General features: G+C 46.7%; 2 protein-coding genes across 13 annotated transcripts in view; one reads left to right on the top strand and one right to left on the bottom strand.

Moving 5' to 3' along the window:
• The window catches only part of MARF1 (meiosis regulator and mRNA stability factor 1), a 41,120-nt gene extending 39,009 nt beyond the window's left edge, over nucleotides 1–2,111 (bottom strand). For 6 of the 10 annotated variants that reach the window (XR_007411260.1, XM_049111361.1, XM_049111364.1 and 3 more), the window contains exon 1: nucleotides 1,081–1,421. The gene's annotated coding sequence lies outside the window, so the exon portion shown is untranslated. Of the gene's footprint in view, nucleotides 1–1,080; nucleotides 1,422–1,983 lie in introns of those variants that run through there. The other 4 variants (XM_025416424.3, XM_025416425.3, XM_035717643.2 and 1 more) reach the window with 1 other exon arrangement.
• Nucleotides 2,112–6,788: 4,677 nt separating this feature from the next.
• Nucleotides 6,789–24,906, top strand: part of NDE1 (nudE neurodevelopment protein 1) — a 28,024-nt gene continuing 9,906 nt past the window's right edge. The window contains exons 1-4 of one of the 3 annotated variants that reach the window (XM_025416422.3): nucleotides 6,789–6,881; nucleotides 14,363–14,488; nucleotides 15,509–15,662; nucleotides 22,667–22,815. In XM_025416422.3, the coding sequence (XP_025272207.1) occupies nucleotides 14,406–14,488; nucleotides 15,509–15,662; nucleotides 22,667–22,815 (386 nt within the window). In that variant the 5' untranslated portion in view covers nucleotides 6,789–6,881; nucleotides 14,363–14,405. Of the gene's footprint in view, nucleotides 6,882–7,522; nucleotides 7,749–7,861; nucleotides 8,000–14,362; nucleotides 14,489–15,508; nucleotides 15,663–22,666; nucleotides 22,816–24,906 lie in introns of those variants that run through there. The other 2 variants (XM_025416423.3, XM_049111360.1) reach the window with 2 other exon arrangements.

Genomic DNA, 24,906 nt, shown 5'->3' with positions numbered 1-24,906 from the left:
AGATCTCGTAACCCCCAACCATCTCCTCTCTGGATCATGGGAACCTGTGATGTTCACAATATGCAACTTCAACATGCTCTTTCAAATTTCTTCAAGACCAATCCTGAAAGTGAGTTAAGAGGCAGAGTACAATACAGATCACAAACCATTTTTATTTAACATTATTTCCTCATTCAACAACTATTTATTATCTACTATATAACAGGCCTGTGCTTGGCACAAGAGATACAATGATGAAAACAACCAGACAATAAGATCCATTTGTGTAATTTTTTCCCCCCACAGTAAAGCAGGAGCAGGAAACCTGAGCCTGAACTATACAAGGTTGAGCTAGACAAGGGAGAAGTGAGCTACATTTTACCTAGGAGTAAACACAAGTTTAATTAGGTTTTGTAACTTGGCCAAGATCACAGAATTAGAAAGGGGGCAGAGCCAGGCTTGTCCACCTCTTTCTTTCCATCACACCAAGGCACCTGCCTTCCGTATTTATTGCTCAACACAATCAAAAGTACAAATGTATTAGCTTTGGGGATCCCTGGGTGGCTCAGCGGTTTAGCACCTGCCTTCGGCCCAGGGCGCAATCCTGGAGTCCCGGGATCGAGTCCCGTGTCGGGCTCCCGACATGGAGCCTGCTTCTCCCTCTGCCTGTGTCTCTGCTTCTCTATGTCTATCATAAATAAATAAACAAATCTTCAAAAAATATGTAATAGCTTTTAAGTTGCCTGCACCCAGAAAATTTCCCATTCCTGGGAATGCCACTAAGTAACTCAGGTAGCCAAAACAAGTTTTTTGTTGATTTGAGTGGGAGTCTTTGAACAATTAGTGCTTGAGAGCGCAGCCGTCTGATGTCCGCCTGTATATTAATCTCCAATTTTGCTGCTCCCTATCCAGGCAGCTTTTAGAGAGTTCGCAACCTCTCTGAACCTCAGATCCTACGCGTAAAATGGACCTGATTATAACTGCAGCATCCTCATAGGGCTGTTGTCGGGATTTAACGAGACGAAGTATAAAATCTAGAAGCGGCCTCCTCTTAACACAAGTTAGTCTTCGACCCCCACACGACACAGTCCCCTTACTTACTTTTGTTTCGTAGCTCTTCTTACTAAAATTGTTTGTTTTTTTTTTTTTAATTATGCCTCCCCGACTTGAACATAAACTCCATGGCAGCAGCCAAGCAGACACCACGTTTTCTCATTCATTGCTCCACTTCCTGCACCTGCCAAGTGCCTAGCACCGTCTCAACGATTGCTGAACGAGTCAAGTGTTCAAGAAATGTCTAGGAAGATCCTTTGGGTCTTGATTTCCCAACATGCAAAACTGTATTTCCAGCTCGGGGGGAGGGGGGGGGAGTGGGGGAAGTCCAGAAGATAAAAGGTGACTGGAAAGCTCTTGGTAATGCCAGAAAAAAAAAAAAAAGAAAAAAAAACTACTTGGGAAACTAAAACGTGTATGGAGGCGTAGCGTTACAATTAGTAGTGGGAGTGGCTCAAGCCCTAAGGCAACTCAACGTAGTGTTGAGTCTGTCTGTCAAGCCAGAGACTATACCCTAGGGAGTGCTGAACCGTCCGAGGGGAGTGCAAGAACGCTCAAGGAGGGGGGGGGGGGGGGGGCTGAAAAACATTCACCCCTGTCTTCCCTTCTTAACCTTCCAACTGTGCACGCTGCTCCGGAAAGGCTGCTCTCCACACCTGGAAGCCCCCCAGGGAACAGGGAGACAGGTGCGGGCGGGCAGCCAAACACCCCCAAAGAGCAGCAGCGGCGCGGCAGTGACAGTCGTGAACCGACCTGAAAGGGTGACAACCCAAACCCACGGTGGGGGCCTGTCTGGTGGGTCCCAGTCCTTCCCCCCGGAGCAGACAACCTCCCCCACCCCCGCCAGCAAAGGGCAGGGGAAAGGGGGGGGACGCTGTCCCGCCTCCAGCCGGTGGCCCCAGAGCAGTGAGCCCATCAGGAACCAGTCCCCAGCGGTGCCAGCCAACTCACCTCAGCCGCCGGCTCCACCTCCGCTCACATTCCGGCCCCGCCGCCTTCCCCCCGCCCCCCCAGGCCCTTTGTTTTGATTCCCGACTCCGCAGCTCCCGCCGCCGCCGCCAAGCGCACCCTCCACTTCCGCTTCCGCACCGCACCGCCCCTGTCGCAAAACCGACGCCCTTCTCTCCACCCCCCGCCGCGCCCGCCCGCCCGCCGTGGCCCCGCCCCTTCCTCCACCCCGCCCCCGCCGCCGCGTCCTCCCCGCGCGGGGCGTGCTGGGAACCCCGGGGGGGGCGGGGCCTCGCGGCCCTGCAGCCTCGTCAGGCTCAGTCCCCTCCCGATAAACCCCTAAATAGGGACCTTCCCAGGGGGAGACCCCGGCTTTTTGGGGCCAAAACCCCCTGCTTAGGGAGGCCTTCTCCCTGGCTTATCGTGGTGGAGTGGAAAGGAACCTGATAAGCGGAGAATGAGAGGGCTTGTGAGGTGGAGCCGGGCGGGGGGGGTGGGGGTTGGAAAAAAACTTGCCAATCGGGATTTTGATACGATTGAGCTTTTTGGGTCTTTGGAGGGAAGGCGATTTAAACAGAATTTTGATGAAAAACGCGACGGTTTTGGCGCTCTCGCTGATGTGCGCGCGAGCTCCGCTCTCCCTGGTTCCCTCTGGTCACGTGATGGCTCTCTCGCTTGCTCTTTTTTTAAATTAAGGGATGCATAATTTGCGCAGCATCCTTCATCTACTGCAACCTAGTGGCGAGTGGAGAGAAAAATAACCGCCCGCGGGGCTTCCCGCGAGGTCCCGGTGGGGCCACTTCTTGCAAGAGGGTGACCCAGGGGGCAAACAAGGGAGGTGTGTGCCCAGGCTGTGTGCTGCACACTGGCTCCCCCTCCCACTAAGGGGTCCTCGTGTTTTCAGTTAGAAAACGTCATTTTTAAAAGCCCTGTAGCCCAGAGCCCGCTGCAAGTGCATGCAAACTTTTCAGGGATGGGGTAGGGGGAAGCACTACGAAGCCTGTAGGGGCTTGTGTTTTCGGTGGGTGGATGTGACATGCATGGTTGGGTTTTTTTTTTTTTTGGCGGGGGGGGGGGGAAGGGAGGGTTGGTGCTTCACGGTCTTTTACCTGAAGTCATTAAAAAAAAAAAAAAAAAAAAAAAACCTAAGCATGAGACGGTCGCTTCCGAAACTGCCAACCGCTCCCTACTTCCTGTGGCTATTGAGAAAAACAAAACCCGCATCTAAATCGAGACATATTTAAGACGTGCAAGCTGAATCCGACCTACAAGTTCAATTCTGAAGTTTGCTGAGAAACAGATTCATTTTGCAGAAGAATAAGCCGAAATGGCCAAATGAGATTTTTTTTTTTTTACCCCCTGCAGGATGAGGCCATTTCATTAAACAATTTGGATTTTGTTGCGGGGGCGGGGGGGGGGGATTTCAGGGAAGCTGATACATCCCTGTAGGCATCCTTGTATAGTCCTATTGTGGAGGGCAAGATCAAACACGTAGCTGAAGCACCCTTTGTGCTTGATTTTCATTTTCCAGAAAGCAGATGACAAGCACACACATCATCTGCCTGCTTAGGTATTTATTACTGCTAAGTAAATCCTCATTGTGTCTGTGTGTGGGTATTATTTTCCAAGTGGGAATTAGAACAGATGAAAAAACAACCCAGTGTCTGTTTTTTTTTCTTCCTCTTTCTTTCTTTCTTTCTTTCTTTCTTTCTTTCTTTCTTTCTTTCTTTCTTTCTTTTCTTTCTTTCTTTTCTTTCTTTCTTTCCTTTCTTTCTTTCCTTTTTTTCTCTTTCTTTCTCCCAAAGTACCAAATATGCTTCTCTTTAGAGGAGTTTTTTCTTTTTTATTCTGGTTGAGTATCTCTGAACACAGACCCAAGCAACTAAAAACATAAAAAGGAAACAAAGTGACTGTATTTTAAATTGCCTTTTTAAAAAAAGTTGGTGGTGGTCACAAAATAATACAGAACAGACACATTTTGTTTGACTTTGCTTGGCATTCTTCCAAGTCCAGAGCTGTCCCTGATCTCAACAGGTTAAACTCCCTAAGTAAAGTGGAATCAATCCTACTACATGGAAAGTTAATGAAAAGTCTGAATCACAATTTTTAAGGAAATGCAGTTTTAGTGTTTTCTGTAGAAAACCAGCCTAAGCAGACCACCAGCCCTTGAAAGCAATTATGAAGTGAAAGCAATTTGATACTTGTGAAAGAGTGCTTTCGCATTTTTCCTAGGGGTTATTTTCTTAAATATAGTCTCTGTTAATCTTACTCTTATTTCTTTGCTGGCCAGACTCTTTTACCAGAGAGTAACTTTTGGTTTTTCTATGTCCAAATTATAATCCTCATGTTTATGAAACCAGGATGTTTTATTTTTGTGCTGCTTAAGAGGCCACTTTACATTCATTTCACCTCTTAAATTAACTTAGCTACCACTAATGGGGTTTCTCCCCCAGCAACTTCCCTTCCGAAAGGTTTAGCGTTCCGAAATAATGAATTGTAATGGAAGGACGAAAGCAAGAGAAACTGAGCTCTCTGCTAATTCGTATCTAAAAGCTACAAGGAAAACACTGAATAGAAGAAGGAAAAAGTTTTAAAGTACACTGAATTTTCCTTTTATTGCAAAGGTTTTACCCAATAACAAACCCTTTCCCCTAAACTATTCTGAAGAGGACTTTCATCATTTCAACGCACTCCCTCTCGTCTTTATGGAAAATGAAGGAAATTGGAAACTAGCTACTTTAAGCGACTTAATCAATGCCATTGAGGCAGGACTGGTAACTCATCAATTTGTGTTTCTGTTTATCTGTAAACTGGGAATGATTACTCCCTGCCCAGAGACCTCACGGAGTGGTGAGAGTCAAAATTCTGAGGATGAAAGAGAGCATCAGAGGAAAAATGTCGAGAGGGTGTGAATGATTTTATTAGTGTTTGTGACCGGGATGGAAATTTCCTGAAAGACATGTTGGTACTTTCCTTAACTCTGTTGGTACAGGTAGTGAGGTTCCCTTTTGGGTCTGAGTTTCTTTAGGAACTTGAGGAGTCAAAACAAAGTCAAATTAGAAAAAGGCCATTCTTAACCAAGGCAGAGAGGCAGGAAGGATTCTAAAGATTGTGGCAGGAGGCCTCAAAATAGCTAAAAATCTCTTTGTCTCTAGGGTAGTGCTGAAGAGGGCTGGTGTAGGAGTCCAACAGACCCAGGTTTGAAGCCTGATTTGTTATTGCTAATTGGGACTCCTTGGGCAATGCATTTAATTTCCTGCACCTTTGTTTTCTCAACTTTAAAGTGAGAGCAATAGGGCAGCCCTGGTGGCCCAGTGGTTTAGGCCGCCTTTGGTCCAGAGCCTGATCCTGGAGACGAGGGATTGAGTCCCACATTGGGCTCCCTGCATGGAGCCTGCTTCTCCCTCTGCCTGTGTCTCTGCCTCTCTCTTGCTCTATGTCTGTCATGAATAAATAAAATCTTAATAAAATGAGAGCAATAAGAGTGCTTTTCTGTCATTTTCATCTGGGTCTCAGCTCTGTTGTCACCTCCTTAGAGCAGCCTTCCCTCACCATCTAAAGTGACCCCTTCCAGCTCTTTTATCTCAAGTGACCTTGCACCTGAAATTACTCTTTCTGTTTGCTGGTGTAGTGTCTTGCTTTCTTAGCCGCATAAGCCTTTTGAGGACTGGCATTTTGTTTGACATTTGTTGTGTCATAAGCCCGAGTGCTCAAATAAATATTTGTTGATGAACAGTTGGGATTGCTGTTATGAATAAGAAAACCCACATTTAAGAAGTCAGCCTTGTGGGGGCACCTGGGTAGCCTGTTGGTTGAGCATCTAACTTGGTTCGGCTTATGGTGTCATCATTGGGGTCCCTGCGAGGAGCCTACTTCTGCCTCTGCCTATATGCCTGTGTTTCTCATGTATAAATAAATAAAATCTTAAAAAAAAAAAAAAGGTTAACTTGTGCCTGACATACATAACCAATGAAGAAATCATGGTCACTTAACAGTTATATCAATTGTCTTTAACTGTGTGCCAGGCACTACCCTAGATGTTTTACAGACTCCAAATCTTGTCTCTGCATAATCCTATTAGGAGCCCCTATTTTATTTTATTATTTTATTTTATTTAGATTTAATCCACTTATTAATGAGAGACACAGAGAGGCAGAGACACAGGTATTGGGAGAAGCAGGCTCCATGCAGGGAACCCGATGCAGGCAGGAGTCGAACCCGGTTCTCCAGGATCACGCCCCGGGCCGAAGGCAGACGCCAAACCGCTGAGCCCCCCACCCCCCGGGCTGCCCAGAGCCCCCCTTTTATAGAAGAGGACACTGTCACCGAGAGTTTAAGTCACTTGCCAAGATCAACCAGCTAGTAGGAGCACAGCTAGAGTTCAAAGCCAGGCTCGGAGCCAAAGCCTTAGACGCGAAGTCTGCTGCCTTTGAAGAAGATAACGATGCTGAAATCTTTATCATGGGCGTAAAGGCCACATGGAGCATTGCTTGGCCTGAGCGGACCTGGATCTCTGTCCCTCCCAGCTGTTGGGGAAAAATTGCGAGCGGCGTCTAAGGGAAGGGAGTCGTATTTTCTCGAAGAGCGTGGCGCTCACGTCCGAGCCCGTCCCGGGATGCCCGGGGACCCGCCCGCACAGTCCCAGGCCGGCCAGGCCCCCGCCGCCCGCCGCCGGGGGGAGCCGCCGCGTGGCCTCGCCGCGCCCGGGCCCTGGGGAAAAAAAAAAAAAAAAAAAAAAAAAGTTTCCAAACCGCGTTGCTGGGCGCTGATTGGCTGAGGCGAACGCGGTCCCGCGGCAGCGCAGCCAATGGCCGGCGGGGGTGGGGGCGGGGCCAGAGGCCCGGGCGGTGCAGTGCCCGCCGCCGCCGCCGCCGCCGCCCGTCCTCGCGGACCGCTCCCGGGTAAGTGCGGGGCTGCCGGGGCCGGGGCCGCCGCCACCGCCGGGAAGCCCTCCGGCACCGCCGCGCCTCCTGGCGGGGGACCCTTGCAGCGCCCCTCCCCGGCCGCCCGCGCTCCGCGGGTCCCGGCGCTGGGCTCAAAAATCCCGCTCTCCGGAGCCGCCTGCCTAACTTTGCGCCTTCCCAGCCTTGTGTCCTCGCGCCCAGCTCCTCGCCTTTGCCAACTTTCTTTCTCTCCCAGCGCTGGCCCGTCTCCCGACCTGCTGCCCTCCGCTCCCTCCGGCACTGCTCCCTTCTGCCCTCCTCGACCCCAGCCCCCGCGGCCCGGCTCCTCCGCCCTCCGCCCCTCCCACCCCCACCCCTACCCCTCCCGACTCTCCGCTCTTTTTTTTTTTTTTTTTCCCCCTGTCTCATTCCCCCCCACCCCTTTTCCTCCTGCTGCCCCCGACTCCCCCCTCATTCCTCGTACTCCCCCTGCCCCCTCCAAACTCGTCCACTGCCCCTTGCTACTTCCACCCCTCAGTTCAGGCCTCCTTCCAAAAGCCTCCCCCCTCCTTGGCATCCATCTCCCTTGCCTTCGGGAACGTGTTTGGAACAGTCTCCTTCCCCCTGCTTTTTCTCAGATCTCTGCTGCAGGGAGGTTCAGATTTCTCCTGACTGCACTTTGGGGAAGGATTGGATAAAGGATGAAAACGCTTATTCTACAGTTTGAATGCAGTGCTGGGGCTTACCTGCCTCCCCGAGGTCATGGGAAATCCCGCCATCATCACCTTGACACCGCTTTTGGGGGGAAAGCAACCTTATCTTCTCCAGTCATCTCAAGTTCTCTGCCTCCTGAGGGTCTGAGCTTCCCAGATTTCTTTGTCCAGGGTTGGTACCAGGTTGTGCCTCTTTTCTACTTTTAGCCTCAAGGTCCCTTTTAACTTCCTTTCTAAAGAAATGGCCTTTACAGGGTGCACTGGGCAGAGATTTGTCATTTTCTATGCTAGTTTTGTTTCTGTATTCTTGGAGAGGACGGCCTTTTAGGACATGGATAGGGTGCTTTGAAGAGCAGTTGGATCCCGTTGACTAACTCCCAGAGCTGCTTATCTGACCCCACCACCACACTGCTATTTAACCAGGTTTGAAACTTAAATCTTTCCTCTTACTGTGTCCTTTGTGTAAGATTAGATCCTTGAAGTCTCAGGGGCCTCCGACTGGCATATTTTATCCTCTCATTTTGGATAATAGTTTAACTTGGCTTTTTCTGTTAGGATGTTATTTTTGTTTCCAAAGTGTGTTCTTTTGCCTCAGAACGTGTGAGCCCAGAGAGATTACACTCCCTTTCCTTACCAGATAATTTCTTGACAGGAGAGGGCCTGCATTCAGAAAGTTTGTGTCAGCAGCTAGGACTGTTTTTGCACCTAGTACTGATGTACGTGCTTTCTGCCTGCCTCTCCCAGCAGTGCCTTAAGTACTTAGTAGGTGTTTGGAAATGTTGGAGAAGGGATGGAGGAGAGGGAAACCAGGGTATGGAAAAAATCATTCCCTGGCATCTTGATTCAATAGAATAACCTTATCCTGAAACAATAGCCATTCTATTTTTTTTCATTCTATGTTTTGATCTGAGTGTAAGCTTTTTAAAATTTCAAAGGCAGCCTATGCTTGTTGTAAAAATCAATGCATACAGTAGTGTGTCTGGAACAGGTTTTTTTAAAGATTTTATTTATTAGCGTGGGTGGGGGCAGGGAGAGGGAGAAACAGCCTCCCCTCTGAGCAGGGAACCCCAACACGGGGCTCGATCCCAGGACCTGAGCCCAAGGTAGTTACTTAACCCCACTGAGCCACTGGGCACCCCTCCCCCTGCTCCCACCCCACAGGTCCTATCTCAGTGCCTACTTTACCCCCGCCTGGTACATGCTTCCAGATCCTTTTCATGTATGCAAAGAGAGCGACATACCTTTACAAACAAAACTGGCAACCTTCTTTCAACGTATCATGAGCTTTCTTCCATATTAGTTCATATGTTTCTTAACGACTACATAATTTTTCCCAGTCCTCTGCTGACAGTTGAGCTGCTCCAGTTTTCCACATCAGTGAATGATGGCATACACCCTTGAGTATATGTCCTTGCATGCCTATCTCAGTATTTTTGTAGGAAGATCATTATAGACTTGGAAGGTGCAGAGACAGAAGCCAGACTTGCTGACTCTTGACTGGTTTTGCCCCAGTGATGCCACTTCTGCAAAATGCAGGGCCTGCGTCATAACCTAGAAGCTGTTGAAGCACGTGCTGACGTTTGGCCAAGTCTTTCTGACCCTCCCTCTCCATTCAGCTCTTCCGTTTGTTTTGGTTGGGGAGGATGGAGGTTGGTGTGGAGGAGGGCGGTGCGTTAATTCTTGATAGTTTATCCATGTGTATTGTTCCTGACCAGCTGTGCTGGCTTTCTTCTAAGCGAAGAAAGGAGATTGCTTTTTTTTCTCTAGGGTTTCGAAAGCAAAGGTGTGTCGGGAGATCGAAGTTACGCAAAAAGGAGAACATAATTTTTGAACTTCTTGCTCCCAGCTTGTTCTTCCTTGCATGCTGTAGCATATACTTTCGAGGTGCCCATTGGATTTGTCCATAGAGCTCATGGGGCATGATGGCCTATTGAGAGCACAGGCTCAGAGGCAAAATGCCTAGAACACTTGTAGCACAAATGTAATAAATGCGTGTAGCACCCATTTTTAAGAGAGCGGGTACAGAGTTGTATATACCGAGACCTAGCATTAACCCGTGCCTGTCACAGTGCCTTTGAAGACCCTATGTGGGCCGGATGAAATGAGTGAATCTGACCTCTGAACATTCTCTTTGCAACCCCAAGGAGACCATGAACTTGAATTCAAAGGCCCTCCAGTCACCCCTCCCAACTTGCACTTGGTCTGGTTTGCCTCTAGCCATTCATTTGCACCTATGGAAATGGCCAAGGCATGCAGTGTTTCTACTCCAGCTTCTGCTTCTAGGAACCTAGTGATGTCTTGCTTACTCTTATAGTCAGATGGCTCAAAGGGGATAAACTTGAAGATAAGTTCTTACACACCCAGCACAGGGCAAACAGAAGGTGGTGGTTCAACTCAGTAAGGAGAGTCTTTCCAAGTCATCTTACCTGCTTTCTGTGGCAAAGAATAATGCACATTGGAACTGTGAGACATTTTCAAATGGCAAAGGAAGAATTGTACATTTTTAAGATTGTTTCAGTGTGAAGTTCAGCTGTTACTGCTTCTTAGTCTAGGATATATTTTTTTCTCTTCCCTAAGGATTGTTTTTAAAATGCACGGCGGTTTGGGTTGAAATGCCAAGCCTGTGGTTTTTGCCCTTTAGTTGAAGGAGCTACAGTTGGTTCAGGCTGTGACAGGAGCTCAGGTCTCTGCTTAGCTTCTCCCCACCAACTCCTGGCCCTGAAGTCCAAAATCAGTCCACCCATCAGCACCATTATAATTAAAGCCTCTCTTGCATTGGAAGTGCCTCCTAAAACATCTCAAATTCACTTCTTTCCCAAGGACTTTTAGTCCTCACTGGCCATGTTTTAAGAGTGCAGGATGAACCGTTATTAAACCCCAAGAACAGTATCAGATGATCCTTATCAAGTACACCTGAGGAGGGGGTCGTTTCCAACATGGTATCCTCTCCTGCCGCTTCCCACTAATGAGATGCCACACAGGTGCTGAGGGAGAGTGAGGTTTTCCTGACAAGCCTCTTAGAGATTTACAGATGTCAACTATAAACTAGTCTTCAGAGGTTTCTGCCTTCCTGCCTTTCCTTAACCTTACATCCCCTTCCTGTTAGTGGTCCCATATCTGTCTTCCCCTTCATTCATTCCACAAACATTTATTGAATGCCTAGTATATGCCAGGCACTGTTCTAGGCCTTGGGATAAAAAAGCAAGACCCAGAAGGCCGCTGTATTCAATCATTGACATTCCAGTGGGGGAAAATAAAAACAAAACTCAAAATGGTGAAATAAAACAAAGTAGGGGTTAATAGTGAAGAACCGGAGGGGATATTTGGTGGGATATTCAAATAAGGTCTCCCTGGGGAGGACATTTCAGCTGAGATGGAATGACAAGAAGGATATCTGGGCAGAGAGCTGAGGGAGAAGCAATCCAGGCAGAGAATAGCAAGTGCAAAAGCCCTGAGGTGGGAGCAAGTTTGATGTGTTCAAGGAACAGAAAGAAGGTAATGTGGTTTGCACCACATTGCTAATGAGGGGGACTAGGGTTGGGAATGTTTAGAGAAGTAGGAACTAATTACATTAAATATTGGACGTGATATTTTCCCAGATAGCAGGAAAAGTCGATTTACACCCATTGTTTTTAGTTCTCACTTTTTTGGCCTACTACACAGATTCCCATGCCATGCAGTTGAGACTGTACTCTACATAATGGCCACACGGTCCTCAGTTGCACAGGCTCTTGACACTAGAGGCGGTGGTTTGGGGATTTTGTATTGATGAGTTCTGGGGTCATTAGAGCTTAAGGCTTGAGCAAGGAGTACCAGACCTGAGTTTATCCTTACCTGCTGCGATGTTAATTACTGTTATTTACACTCCAGGTGCTCTGTTCTTTTTACTTTCAGCAAATGACATCTTTCACTACTTACCTTAATCAGGATCTCCATGGCAGGAATCCAATCCTAACTGGTATAATCAAGAAAGGTTGTTGGCGATCTCTCATAACCTTAAATCAAGTATGACTGGATCCAGGTGTTCAAATGATATCATCAGGACCCAGTGTCTCCACCTCTTGGCCCTGCTTTCCTCTGTTTTGGCTTCCTTCTCTTATGATGGAGGGATGATCTCTGGCAGCTCCAGGCTTACCTCCTACCGTCTTACCCTAGTGGAAAGAGTTTCTTTTTTCTCCCAGCTTTATGGAGATATAATTGACAAATAACATTGTGTAAGTTTAAGGCATATAGCATGATGGTTTGATAAACATGTATATTGTGAAACCATTACCACAATAAGGTTAGCTAACACTTCCAGAGTGTCTTTTTTTTTTTTTTTTTAAGATTTTATTTATGTATTCATGAGAGACACAGAGGCAGAGACATAGGCAGAGGGAGAAGCAGGCTCCATGCAGGGAGCCCCATGTGGGACTCCATCCAGGGACTCCAGGATCATGCCTTGGGCAGAAAGCAGACGCTCAACCGCTGAGCCACCCAGGCATCCCCCAGAGTGTCTTTCTTGATGGCTCTGCGAAAGCCCAAGACCTGGACACTGGTTTGCTCAGTTTGGGTAAGGGCCAGCCCTGAACCAATCATTGGCCTAGTTTGGGTTTGACCTGCCCCTGTCATTGGCTCTGCTTGGGTAAGGGCCAGCCCTGAACCAATCAATGACTTAGTTTGGTTTCAACTTGCCACTGTCATTGGTTCTCCTTGGGTTAAGGGCCAGCCCTGAACCAACATTGGCCCGCCTCTGAGCCAGTTACTGATGCTGGAGGCATCCGTCCAATCATGTGTCTCCTAGATGCTGGTGCGAAGTACATCTGAATTACATGGAATGAGTATAGGGTTGGTTTTCCTAAGATTGGGGTGGTGTTCCAGAAAGCTGGAAGAAGAAATACTGGATAGGAAAAAAATCAACAAATGTACGGCTTTCTACTCTGTCCAGCTTTTCTGCTTTCATCCAGCTTTCAGAGAAATTCTGTTCCCCAGAAGGTGGTAGGTGGGGAATAGGGCATCTTGTCTCTGAATCTGGGAAGGGAGAGAAATTAGCAAGATGTGAGTACAGGTACTAACAAATCTAGTTATAAATAAGGACTGTGCTCCAATATATGTGTGTGTGTGTGTGTGTGTATATCTATATATATATATATTTTTTTTTTTTTGCCAGGGATCCAGAAGTTGGTGATTGTGTCCATGTCAACTCTAACATATTTAGCTGAATGACTCATATTTGTAGTAAAAAATACAGCTTGTTATGGACGCCTGGGTGGCTCAGTTGGATAAGCATCCGACTCTTGATTTCAGCTCAAGTTATGATCTAAGGGTCCTGAGATGGAGCCCCAAGTTGGTTTCCATGCTCTGAGCTGGAGCCTGCTTAAAATACTCTCTCCTTCTGCAGTGCTTGCTCTCACGTGCGGTGTCTCTCTCAAAAAGAAAAAAAAAAAAATACAGTTATACCTTGCAAAGTGAGGGGTTGCGTTCATTCTTTTGTCCCTAAGGACACCACATTGTGAGCTCCCTTGAGGGAAGGAAGGGACCTTGGAGACCTCTCATTTGGATTCCTGATGAACTTTTGACAAGCTCAGAGCCTTAAATTCAGAGAATAAGCTGTTACGTGGAGAGGCTTTACCAGCAGGGAGTCTGTGAATTGCCAGCTGTTCCCCAGCCTCTGCTCTGGGTGTCTCCAAGTCCTTGGAGCCAAGGCCCATTCCCACCCCCTGCTCTCTAGCTACTCTCCCGTTTGTCTGCTTCTCACACCCAGCTCTCCAAAATTCCCTCTACTTCCTCTTCTTCGCCTCCTCGTAACTCCACCCAATTTATTCCTCCTCCCCCCTCCAATGTGTTGAAACTACTCTTGCCCACATCACCAGTGACCGACATTTCGCTAAGTCTCCTGGGTATTTTCCAGTCCTTATCTTAGTTTCTCTGTTGTAGCATGGATACTGTGGAACGTTCCTGCTTTTCCCCTTGACACCATCTATTCCCAGGGGCTCACTGTCTGGTTCTTGTCTCTTCATTGGTCCTCTATCTCCTAAGATTACTGTTTCTTTCTTTGCCTACCAGTCAAACGTTGGCATTCCTCAGAGTTCCATAAATAGTCCTCACTAGATTCTCCAGCAGTTCCATCACAAGAAAAAGGGAAGAAGCAGCTACAGGCTCAGGACTCTTAAGTTTGTGTCACCCTAGAGTTTCAGATCTTTTGCTTCTGGATGTGTCACAAGCATGTCAAACTAGAAATGTCCTAAACTGGCCTCATTATTCTCATGCCCTGAAGACTTTCCTTCTCATATTCTTTATTACTGGTGATGGGGATGGTGGTATACCAGTTGTCTAACTAGAACCTCAGGCGATGTCCTCACCTCTTTCCCCCCTCCCTTGGCAACCCCTCTCTCCCCATGAAATGAATACAGTCTTGGTAGTTTTGTCAATTTGTGGAATGTAATGTGGGTGGGCTGTATTTTGTCTGGGTTTAGTTTCAGTTTTTGGCAATGTTTTATCATTTAATCCAACATAAAATCCAGGAGGTTCCCCCCCCCCCCCCATTAAAGCTCATCTATTTACGGGCACCTGGGTGGCTCAGTCTTAGTTTAAGCGTCTGCCTTTGGCTCATGTCCCAGAGTCCTGGGATTGAGCCCCATGTGTGTCCGATACCCTGCTCAGTGGGGAGTCTGCTTCTCCCTCTGACCCTCCCCCTGTTCATGCACTCCCTCTCGTGCTCTGCACACACTCTCTCTCTAGTAAATCTTAAAAAAGATCAGCTATTTAACCAGATATGGGTAATAATATTAAAGCTTTCTCTCCTAGACACCATGCCACAAGGAGAGTGACCTCTTCCTTTGTTTTCACAATGGAAGACTCGGGAAAGACTTTCAGTTCTGAGGAGGAAGAAGCGAACTACTGGAAAGATCTGGCTATGACCTACAAGCAGAGGTCAGTCTTCCAAAGTCGACCCTGCTTTTTCTTCCCATTGGGGTGGCAGCAACCATGTGTTTTGTGGCCTCTTAAGTGACAAGCACTGTAAAGGACCTTACACACACTCTGTCCATTAAATCTCAAACTGCCTCCTGAGGAAACAATTATTACCCCATTTTGCAAATGAGGAACTGAGCCTCCGGGAAGGCAAATAAACTTGCCCACCAAGGTCACACAGGCAGTAAGTGGCTTGGCTAGAATGTGAGTGCCAAAGCCTAGGGTCCTAAGCAAACTGCTGTCTGTGCTCCTTCCCATCTTATTTTCTGGCAGGATTTTATCCGTTCCAGATGCCATATCTGGTCATTCCCCCACGCAAGAGGAAAGAACCTCTCCCTGTGCCTGACAATATGGGCTGTTGCAGATTTTAGATCTGAAGCCAACAATTCAGTGTCCCTATCTGGGAGTAGAGTGTGTGTATGTGTGTGTGTTCAGCATTGTTTCTTTGTTTCTCATGGACTCTTTTACTCTCCACCTGGAGGTCTTATTCCAGTTCCTCTAATTTCCTTATTCTTACTTGGACTTAAAGATAATTCAGATTTAATATTAAAAAAAAATGTTGCTTGACTTTTAAGGCTTGAGGACCTGGAATTGAGTGTCTGGGGGTGGGTGGGGGCACATTGCAGCCGTGGGGATAAGCAAACATTTATATTAGATCCAATTTCTGCTTACAAGTAAATCTGCAGAGGGCATGCAATCCTAAGTCTATTTATCCACGTTGAGTTTAAAAACAAAATACGTTGAATGAATGAGCGGAGGGTGGGTTGGTAAAGAAATGGCTTTGGAGTCAGAGTCAGGAACACCTAGGTTCAGGTCTGAGCTCTGCTTCTGACTCCTATGACCTTGAGACAAGTTACTCAGCTCAGCCTTATCTGTAAAATGAGGGTAAGGAGAGTTTCTGCCTCAAAAGGTCTGCATAACACTCAGCAGCACGGTAGGTGCTCAGTAAATGATTGCCTGACACAGCTGGGAATTTTTTAGGGCAGAGAACACGCAGGAGGAACTCCGAGAATTCCAGGAGGGAAGCCGCGAATATGAAGCTGAATTGGAGACGCAGCTGCAACAGATTGAAACCAGGAACAGGGACCTCCTGTCGGAGAATAACCGCCTTCGTATGGAGCTGGAAACCATCAAGGTGAGAGGAAATAGCAGGTCTAGACAGCCTTCCCGCCTGGTGTGTGTGCTTGGGAAAGTGAGCCCTGCCGTGGGAGGCCAGCCTGCTGGCCTGCTGGGTGCATATGGTAGTAGAACTCTTTTTTTTGCCCCTGTTGGGAGGAGCTCTATGAGAAACGAGTCACACATGTGTCCACATGGTCATCCTTAGCTATCTACCACAACCCCCCAAGGCATATGAAAGGTAGATGTTCTTATTTATTTATTTATTTATTTTTTTATTTTTTTTTTTTTAATTTTTTTTTTAAGGTATTTATTTATTTATTTGTGATAGTCACAGAGAGAGAGAGAGGCAGAGACACAGGCAGAGGGAGAAGCAGGCTCCATGCACCGGGAGCCCGACGTGGGATTCGATCCCGGGTCTCCAGGATCGCGCCCTGGGCCAAAGGCAGGCGCCAAACCGCTGCGCCATCCAGGGATCCCTTATTTATTTATTTTTAAGATTTTATTTGTTTGAGAGAAAGAGACAGCACGAGCTGGGGGAGGGGCAGAGGGAGAGAGAGAAGCAGACTCCCCACTGAGCAAAGAGCCCAACGCAGGGATTGATCCCAGGACCCTGAGATCATGACCTGAGTGAAGGCAGAAGCTTAACCAACTTGAGCCACTGTGGTGCCCAAAGATAGACATTTTTAGAGTATAGGGTGTCACTAGATCTGCTCATCATTGTATTGTACAAGGCCTAGGTTATGCTGCCCATTGTGGTAGCCCCCAGCCACCTGTGGCCATTGACATTTTAAGTTAATTAAAATAAAGAAATTTAATCCCCAATTATCCTAGCTATATTTCAACTGTTAAACAGCTCCATGTCTCTAGTGGGTATCATTATTGGACAGAGAGGGGTGGAATATTTCCATCATTACAGAAAGTTCTATAGGACGGTGCCAGTCTAGAGCAGGTTTCTTAGCCTGGACACTCCTGACTTTTGAGGTCCAGTAGCTTTCTGTGAAGTTTTGCATTGTAGGGTGTTTAATAGCATCCCTGGTCTCCACCCACTGGATGCCAGGAGCACCCCCCCCCCCCACCCCGATGATGACAACCAGAAATACCTACAGATGTTGCCAAGTATCTAGAGCATCACTGGTTCCAAGAGTAAAGACTGCCTTTTGGACATTTTATAGGGCTTAGCAGATAATCACTCATACAGTGCCCTGGAGACCGGCTCTCAGCCCTCACTGCCAGGCTGGATCACCTTGCTAGTTTCATGAATATTAGGCCTGTAGGATCCCTGGGTGGCTTAGCGGTTCAGCAGGTTAAGCGTCTGCCTTAGGCCCAGGGCATAATCCTGGAGTCCCAGGATCGAATCCCACATCACTCCCTGCAGGGAGCCTGCTTCTCCCTCTGCCTATGTCTCTGCCTCTCTCTCTCTGTCTCTCATGAATAAATAAATCTTAAAAAAAAATCAGGCCTGAATCTACCTCTGCCCTGAGGTTCCTGGTCTGAATGTATTTGGGGGGGCACCTAGCATGTCGCATGTCTTTTTTAAGATTTATTTATTTGTTTTAGAGATAGAGTGAGCAAGGAGAGGGCCTGAAGGGGAGAGAGAATCCTGAAGCAGACTCCCTGCTGAGCACGGAGCCTAATGCAGGGATAGATCCCAGGACCCAGAGATCACAACCTGAGCCAAAATCGAGTCGACCACTTAACTGACTGAGCCACCAGGCACCCCTTCAGTTTTTAAAAATAAAGCTCCCCTTGTAAATTTTAATGAGGTGTTAGAGGAAAGAACCAAGGGTAAGGTATGGTGGATAGTGAAGGGAGATGCACTCCTGGTATTCCGGAAGCTCTGTGAAGAAGACAAACCTAACCCCAAAAAGCACTTAAGATACCCAATTACATAGTACTGACCAGGAGATCCTTCTGAGAAAGGTCTTCATGAGCTGGAGACAGCTTCATGGGGAAGCTGGGAAGGATTTGATCTGATGGTTGAAGGTGAGGGGAGTCTGTGTGCGTGTGTGTGTGTGTGTGTGTGTGTGTGTGTGTGTGCATAGCCAGCAGGTTAAGGTGTAGGGGTTAGTGAAGAGTTAATCTGGACCTTCCATAAACACAGGAATGGGTATCAAGCAGACTTGAGAATCCTGGCTTTAGTAGTGCATGGGAAAAAGTGGAACCAGCCAGTGGGTTGGGGATTGAGGGTTGGGGAGGGGCAGAGGAAAGATCCCAAAGACCTCAGAGCTGAGCATAAGCTTTTTATGTTGTAGACCACAGAGCCCACACTGGCCATCTACAGATCAATCTGGCCCACAGATGTTTTCGCCTGTTAGCCTTTGGTGGTTTTTATTCAACATTTTGTCATGACAGTTTTCATGCTCACAGCAAGTTTGAAAGACTTTTCCAGTGGCCATCGGTTTATCTGCCACTGAGGCTCTACTAATAACCTTTGCCATGCTTGACTTTTTATTACCTATCATATCCATCTATCAATCTAGTTTTCTGATGGAGTTCAGAGTGACTTACATCTATACACTTGCCCGTCAATACTTCAGCATGCTATTATTTTTAAAGATTTTATTTGTTCATGAGAGACACACAGAGGCAGAGACATAGGCAGAGAGAGAAGCAGGCTCCCCTGCAGGGAGCCCGATGAGGGACTTGATCCCAGGACCCCAGGATCACGCCCTGAGCCAAAGCCAGATGCTCAACCACTGAGCCACCCAGGCGACCTTCAGCATGCTGTTATTCCCTAGAGTTGAGGGTTTGTTTACAGTTTATTCTTTTGGTAATAAAATTTACATCTTTTAGTGTTTTTTGTTTTGTTTTGCTTTTTTTTTTTTTAAGATTTTATTTATTCATAAGACACAGAGAGAGGCAGAGACATAGGCAGAGGGAGAAGTAGGCTTCCTGTGGGGAAGCCCTGAATCCCAGGGCCCTGGGATCACGACTGAGCTGAAGGAAGATACACAACCACTGAGTCACCCAGGTGTCCGTCTTTAATGTTTTTTAAAGATTTTATTTATTTAGAGAGAGAGCGTGGATGTGTGTGGAGAGTGCAGCAGAGGGAGAGAATCTCAAGCTGAATCCACGCTGAGTGCAGAGCCCACGTGGGGCTCAGTCTCAACACTGATGTCATGACCTGAGCCAAAATGAAGAGTAAGATGCTTGACGGACTGTGCCACTCAGATGCCCCTACTTAAGTACTTAATATTCAAAGTTGTGAGGCTTTGTATAAAAATCTGGATTGCTGACTCCCTTTGAGAACCAGCAGATCTGGCCATACCAGGCCTGCAATGTTCCACACCAACAAAACACCACGTAGTGGTTGCCGAGACAGAGCCACTGTTCACCAGTCCATCTGAGTTCCCACAACCATCCCCCACCTCCATTTCTGACACTGAGGTATAAGTGTCCCTTGTTTTCTCTACACCTGGCCCACATCACTCATTTGATTAACAACCTGACCCCTGCCATAGGCACTAAGGAATCATTCCCATGCTTAACTTGGAAGGGACTCAGGGACGCAAGAAGCAGCGTGGAAGTAAAATCTGTGAACCAGAGTCGGGAGAGGGAACAGGCCTTCCATGGAGGCAGGCTCATACTGCGCAATTATGAAGTAACTGCTTCCCAACAGAGCCCTTGAACCTGCAGAAGACCTCTTCATGACAGCCACATGATAGATGCATGAGGTGCAGAGCATAGAGCCGGGAAAGAAATAGAAATGCAGGGAAATAGGATAACTGCTGCCAGGGGGGTTCCTGGCTGGCTCCACTGTTGGAGCATGCGACTCTGGGTCTCAGGGTTGTGAGTTCGAGCCCCATGCTGGGGTATAGATTACTTTAAAAATAAATAAACTGCTGCCAGCAAGTATCTGTCAGTAACTCAGAGAAATGTATTCAACTCAGTCAGACTTCTTGACAACTGGCTTATTCATCACAAATTGAACAAAAAGGCCTGTAAGAGATCAAACAGAGCATCTGTTGAGGCCTCCATCAGCTGACAGCTTATTATAATTAACCCCAAATGAAAGCACAATATTTAGCAATGGCTTTTCATGTCCCTAAGTTCAAAGGGCATCATTTGAATCTTTATGCCGGTGGAGAAGCCCCTTAACTACATCATCTTGGAAGCTGCATTTGAATTTAGGTTACTGACCTAGGATCTTCTACGCTTCTGTTTTATTTGGTGATGCACCCTGATAAAGGGTGTGAAGCCATCAGAGCCAGCCCTGGGAATTTTCCCGGGCGTGGGGCTTGGTCGGCCCCTCCTTGCCTGAGTGGAGATGCTTCCTGTGCTCCCGGCCAGGAAACAGAGTATCAGAGGGGACCGAGCAGCGAGGATGTGGAATGCCCTCCCTGTCAGCGCCTTGTAAATGATCTACTTGTTCCGTGGGAGCCCTTCTCCCACGGTGCTCTCACCACACCTCTCTGGCCCAGGCACCATTATGTCACTCTCCTGACGCATCCAGATTAGCAACACCTTTGTTTACTTGATTGAGGAGAGAGGAGTTCATCTGTTTTTCAAACTTCCTTTTTTCCTTTTTTTAAGATTTTATTTTTTAAGTCCTCTCCACACCCAGTGTGGGGCTTGAACTCACAACCCTGAGATCAGGAGTTGGATGCTCCACCAACTGAGCCAGCCAGGACCCCTCAAACTTTCTAAGTAGACTTTGGGCCTTTCCTGTGGGAAGTGTTTTCTTTTTTTTTTTCTTTTTTTTTTTTCTTTTTTTTTATTGGTGTTCAATTTACTAACATACAGAATAACACCCAGTGCCCGTCACCCATTCACTCCCACCCCCCGCCCTCCTCCCCTTCTACCACCCCTAGTTCGTTTCCCAGAGTTAGCAGTCTTTACGTTCTGTCTCCCTTTCTGATATTTCCCACACATTTCTTCTCCCTTCCCTTATTTTCCCTTTCACTATTATTTATATTCCCCAAATGAATGAGAACATATAATGTTTGTCCTTGCTTCAACGTGGATGGAACTGGAGGGTATTATGCTGAGTGAAGTGTTTTCTTTTGTGTGTAGATGAAGGGAAAGCAGTAGGGGTGTTGGGTGAAGGAAGGTGATTTGAAAGAGAAGCCTGAGCAGAGTGTGTGTGTGTGTGTGTGTGTGTGTGTGTGTGTGTACGACCAGTCAATACCTGTGTGTTCTGGAAGGAAATGTTGGAGGGCAATTTAGTATAGTTGTTTTAAGAGCACAAGCCTGGGGATCCCTGGGTGGCTCAGCGGTTAACCATCTGCCTTTGGCCCAGGACATAGTCCTGGAGTCGTGGGATCGAGTCCCACATCGGGCTCCCTGCATGGAGCCTGCTTCTCTCTCTGCCTATGTTTCTGCCTCTCTCTCTCTCTGTCTCTCATGAATAAATAAATGAAATCTTAAAAAAAAAAAAAAAAAAGCACAAGCCCTGGGGCACCTGGTTGGTTCAGTGGTTGAGTGTCTGTCTTTGTCTCAGATCGTGATCCCTGTGTCCTGGGATTGAGTCCTGCATGGGGCTCCTTGCAGGGAGCCTGCTTCTCCCTCTGTCTATGTCTCTGCTTCCCTCGATGTGTTCTCTCATGAATGAATAAATAAAACCTTTTTTTTTTTTTTAAATTAAGAGCACAAGCCCTGGTGGCCCAGACTGGATCTTGGCTCAGTCATTAGCTCCCAGTTGGCTTTGGGTTAATGAAGAAGCCTCAGTTCACATCTCTGAAGTGGCATTAAATGGGCCAATATAAGTACTGTCGTGAGCCCAGAAGCTGACCCAGAGTAAGCATGCGATGAATGTTAGCTGCTGAAATTGAGCAGCAGCAGATCGCAAAGTCATTTGACTATTTTTTGCCTTGGAAAGCACTAGTCAGATGACACTGAGCTACTTTTGGTAATTATTACTAATGTTATTTTTAAAGATTTTATTTATTTATTCATGACAGACACAGAGAAGCAGAGACACAGGAAGAGGGAGAAGCAACTTTTGGTAATTAATAACAAGTTGTGGGGTTTTTTTGTTTTGTTTTGTTTTCCTTCCTTCCTTCCCTCCCTCCCACAAAGGTCTAGAAGTCCCTTCTAACTCCCCCATGCTGCAGGGGCGTGTCCTGGATCACAAAGTTAGAACAGTTGTCAGACTAAGTTCATGGTTTCCTGCTCTTAGGGCGAGGCACAAGCATCCAAAGTCATTGTGATTCCTGATACACGATCCAGGGATGTCACATGAAGTAGATTTGGGTTGCCCTTGTGGATGAGAGTTGGAGAAGTTTGTGTGGCTTTCTATGGTTGTGGATGCTTTGAGCAAAATAATTGCTTTGAAGATTGTCAGGGGCTTCTTAACACCCAGAGGCTGCAGGGACCGAGTTCTGGAGGGGGCAGGATGCAAGATGCTACGGGGCCAGGAGACAGGAAGCACTTGGAATATAACAGCTTTGAATGGTGGCTCCCTGTTCTTGCCGTCTGCCCTCACATGGTCATGATCCATGTGGAGAGAAGGTTCTGCTGGCTGATCTTAGGCTTGTCCCCAGGCTGTGGCAGGAGGCTGCTAGAATGTCTGGGGCCTCCTTGTGAGGATGAGGTGAAGACTGGTCCCATAAAGATCCTATAATAAGGGAGAGCTAAATCCCCTAAATAAATCAGGATGCTGCTGAACTGCACACATAGGGAGAAATGGATGTTCATGTGCTAAAAGCAACAGTGTTCGGGGTACCCAGGGGGCTCAGTTGGTTAAGCGGCTGCCTTTGGCTCAGGTCATGATCCCAGGGTCCTGGGATGGAGCCCTACATCGGGCTCTCTGCTCAGTGGGAAGTTTGTGTCTCCCTCTGCCCTTCACCCCACTCATGCTCTTGCGTGCGCTCGCTCTCTCTCTCTCTCTCTCAAATAAATAAAATCTTAAAAAAAAAAAAAACACCAAAACAACAACAAAACACAACAGTGTTTTCCAGCAGGAAAATGTATGTTCAAGGATTAGTCTTCAGTATTTTTAAGGAAATGACAGGGAAGGAAGGTGAACACCGCTTATCAGAAGACTTAAATCATACCCTCAGTGTCAATTTTGTCCTCCAGGAGAAGTTTGAAACTCAGCACTCCGAAGGCTACCGGCAGATTTCAGCCTTGGAGGATGACCTTGCCCAGACCAAAGCAATTAAGGATCAACTTCAGAAATACATCAGAGAGCTGGAGCAAGCAAATGACGACTTGGAAAGAGCAAAACGGTACGTCGGGAAGGAGAAAACAGATTTTAGAGCCTTTTGTCTTTACTGTTTGACCCCAGTGCCTGGGTACCAAGCACTGGGTTGAGTATAAAGAATTCAGCAGGGAGCCAAGCCAGTGTCCTTATAGGAAATGGTCAATGGACAGATAAGTGCAACTTTTTTTTTCTTTAAGATTATTTATTTATTGGAGAGAGACAGCTTGAGCCTGATTTGGCAAAGGCACTGAGGGAGAAGGAGAAGCAGATTTCCTGTGAACAGGGCACCCAACTCAGGGCTGGATTCCAAGATCCCAAGATCATGACCTGAGCCAAAGGCAGACACTTAACTAACTGAGCCACCCAGTCACCCCCCAAGTGCAACTTGACTACAGCAGTAGGTGCTGCAAGTCTAGGGGGCATGTGATAGGATGCATTAGTCTGGCCATTGGCAGGTAAATGTTAAGTAGGACTTCCCAGTGGAAGTGACATTTGGGCTAAGACCAGGGGATGCATAGGCATCATCCAGGGGAGGAAGATTATGAGGTGAGAACATCCCAGGCAGAAGGACAAGCATGTGCTAGATACTGCCCTAAGGTAAGCATGTGCGAAGAACAGGGTTTCCTAAACTGACATTCTGTTGTTTAGCAGAATACTAACAATCCTAACTTTTATTATATAACTACTCTGTGCCAGGCCTTCTTTTTTTTTTTTTTTTTTTTTAATGAAACCACTTTAAAAGTTAGATATAAATTGCATATAGTGGCATGCACAGATTTTAAGCATATAGTTCCATCAGTTTGGATAAATTGCATATATGTTCACGTGACCCATGCTCTTGTTAAGATATGGAAACTTTATGTCGCCTCCACAGTCCTCTGCATCATTATTAATATTATTATCATTATCATCATCAGTTTAAGTAGACTCCGTGCCCAGTGCGGAGCCCAATGTGGGGCTTGAATTCACAACCCTGAGATCAAGACCTTAGCTGAGATCAAGAGACAGAATGCTTAACAGACAGCTACCCAGGCACCCCTCTCTTTATGTCTTTGAGCAGAGCTACAGTAGCTACTTGAAAGTCCTTTCCTGCTAATTCTCATATCTAGGTTATCTTAGGGCTGATTTGTCCCCGTGATTGCCTTTTCTCCTGAGTTTGGATCACATTTTTTGTGTTCTTAACGTGTCAAGTAACTTTGAATTCTAGAACATGCATTATGAATGATGTGTTACAGAAACTATGGATTATGGTTTTTTGTTTTGTTTTGTTTTGTTTTTTTGATCTGTTAACTTGGCTGAACTAACACGCCACAAACTGTTTCTGCTTAATGGGCAGAAGCTGAAATCTGTTTGATTCTTTTAGCCTTGACCAGACTGCTTCAAGTCTGCTGTGCATATGCATGGTCCAGGGGTTCGCCAGAGATATGAGAAGAGTTTGTATGAGAATTTGGCACTCCCCTGTGTTGGTGGATTTCTATCACTGGAGCTGTAGGCAAAGCATTAACAGAGATGCAACATTCACCCACTGTATTGGCTCCCGTTATTGCCAGGGTCTCCAGACTCTAGTTGTAATCTATGGGAAGTTTCGTCTGATACAAGCCACCTTATCATTATCAGAAATGGGGTCTCTTTTCTTATCCATTTGTCAGAGCTCTTTGTATATTTTCACTGCTAATCTTTTTGTCCTACATGGAAAATATTTGTCCTAGAATAATCTAGTCTTTTGCCTTTGTCTCTGTTATCATTTTCCATACAAATAATTACCATTTTTAGATCATCCAGTTTATGTCTCCTTTTTTAGCTTCTAGGTCTCCAGAGTTCACTAGGGAGAGCTCCTTGATCCTTTGTGTGTGTCTTCTCTTAATTTGTTTTTTGTAAGACTTTTTTGTTTTATACTTATGCTTTTAATCTGCCTGAAATTTATTTATCTAGTACAAGATACTAGATCCAATCTTCTTTTTTGCTAAAGATTTTATTTATTCATTTGTAAGAGACACAGAGAGTGGCAGAGATGGAGGCAGAGGGAGAAGCAGGCTCCCTGCAGGAAGACCAAAGTGGGACTTTATCCTAGAATTACCTGAGCCAAAAGCAGACGCTCAACACTGAGCCACCCAGT

This window comes from Canis lupus, chromosome 6, assembly GCF_003254725.2.
Source record: "Canis lupus dingo isolate Sandy chromosome 6, ASM325472v2, whole genome shotgun sequence".
NCBI lineage: Eukaryota > Metazoa > Chordata > Mammalia > Carnivora > Canidae > Canis > Canis lupus.
Note: the sequence above shows the minus strand (reverse complement) of the source record. Positions and strands in the feature narration are given on the sequence as shown.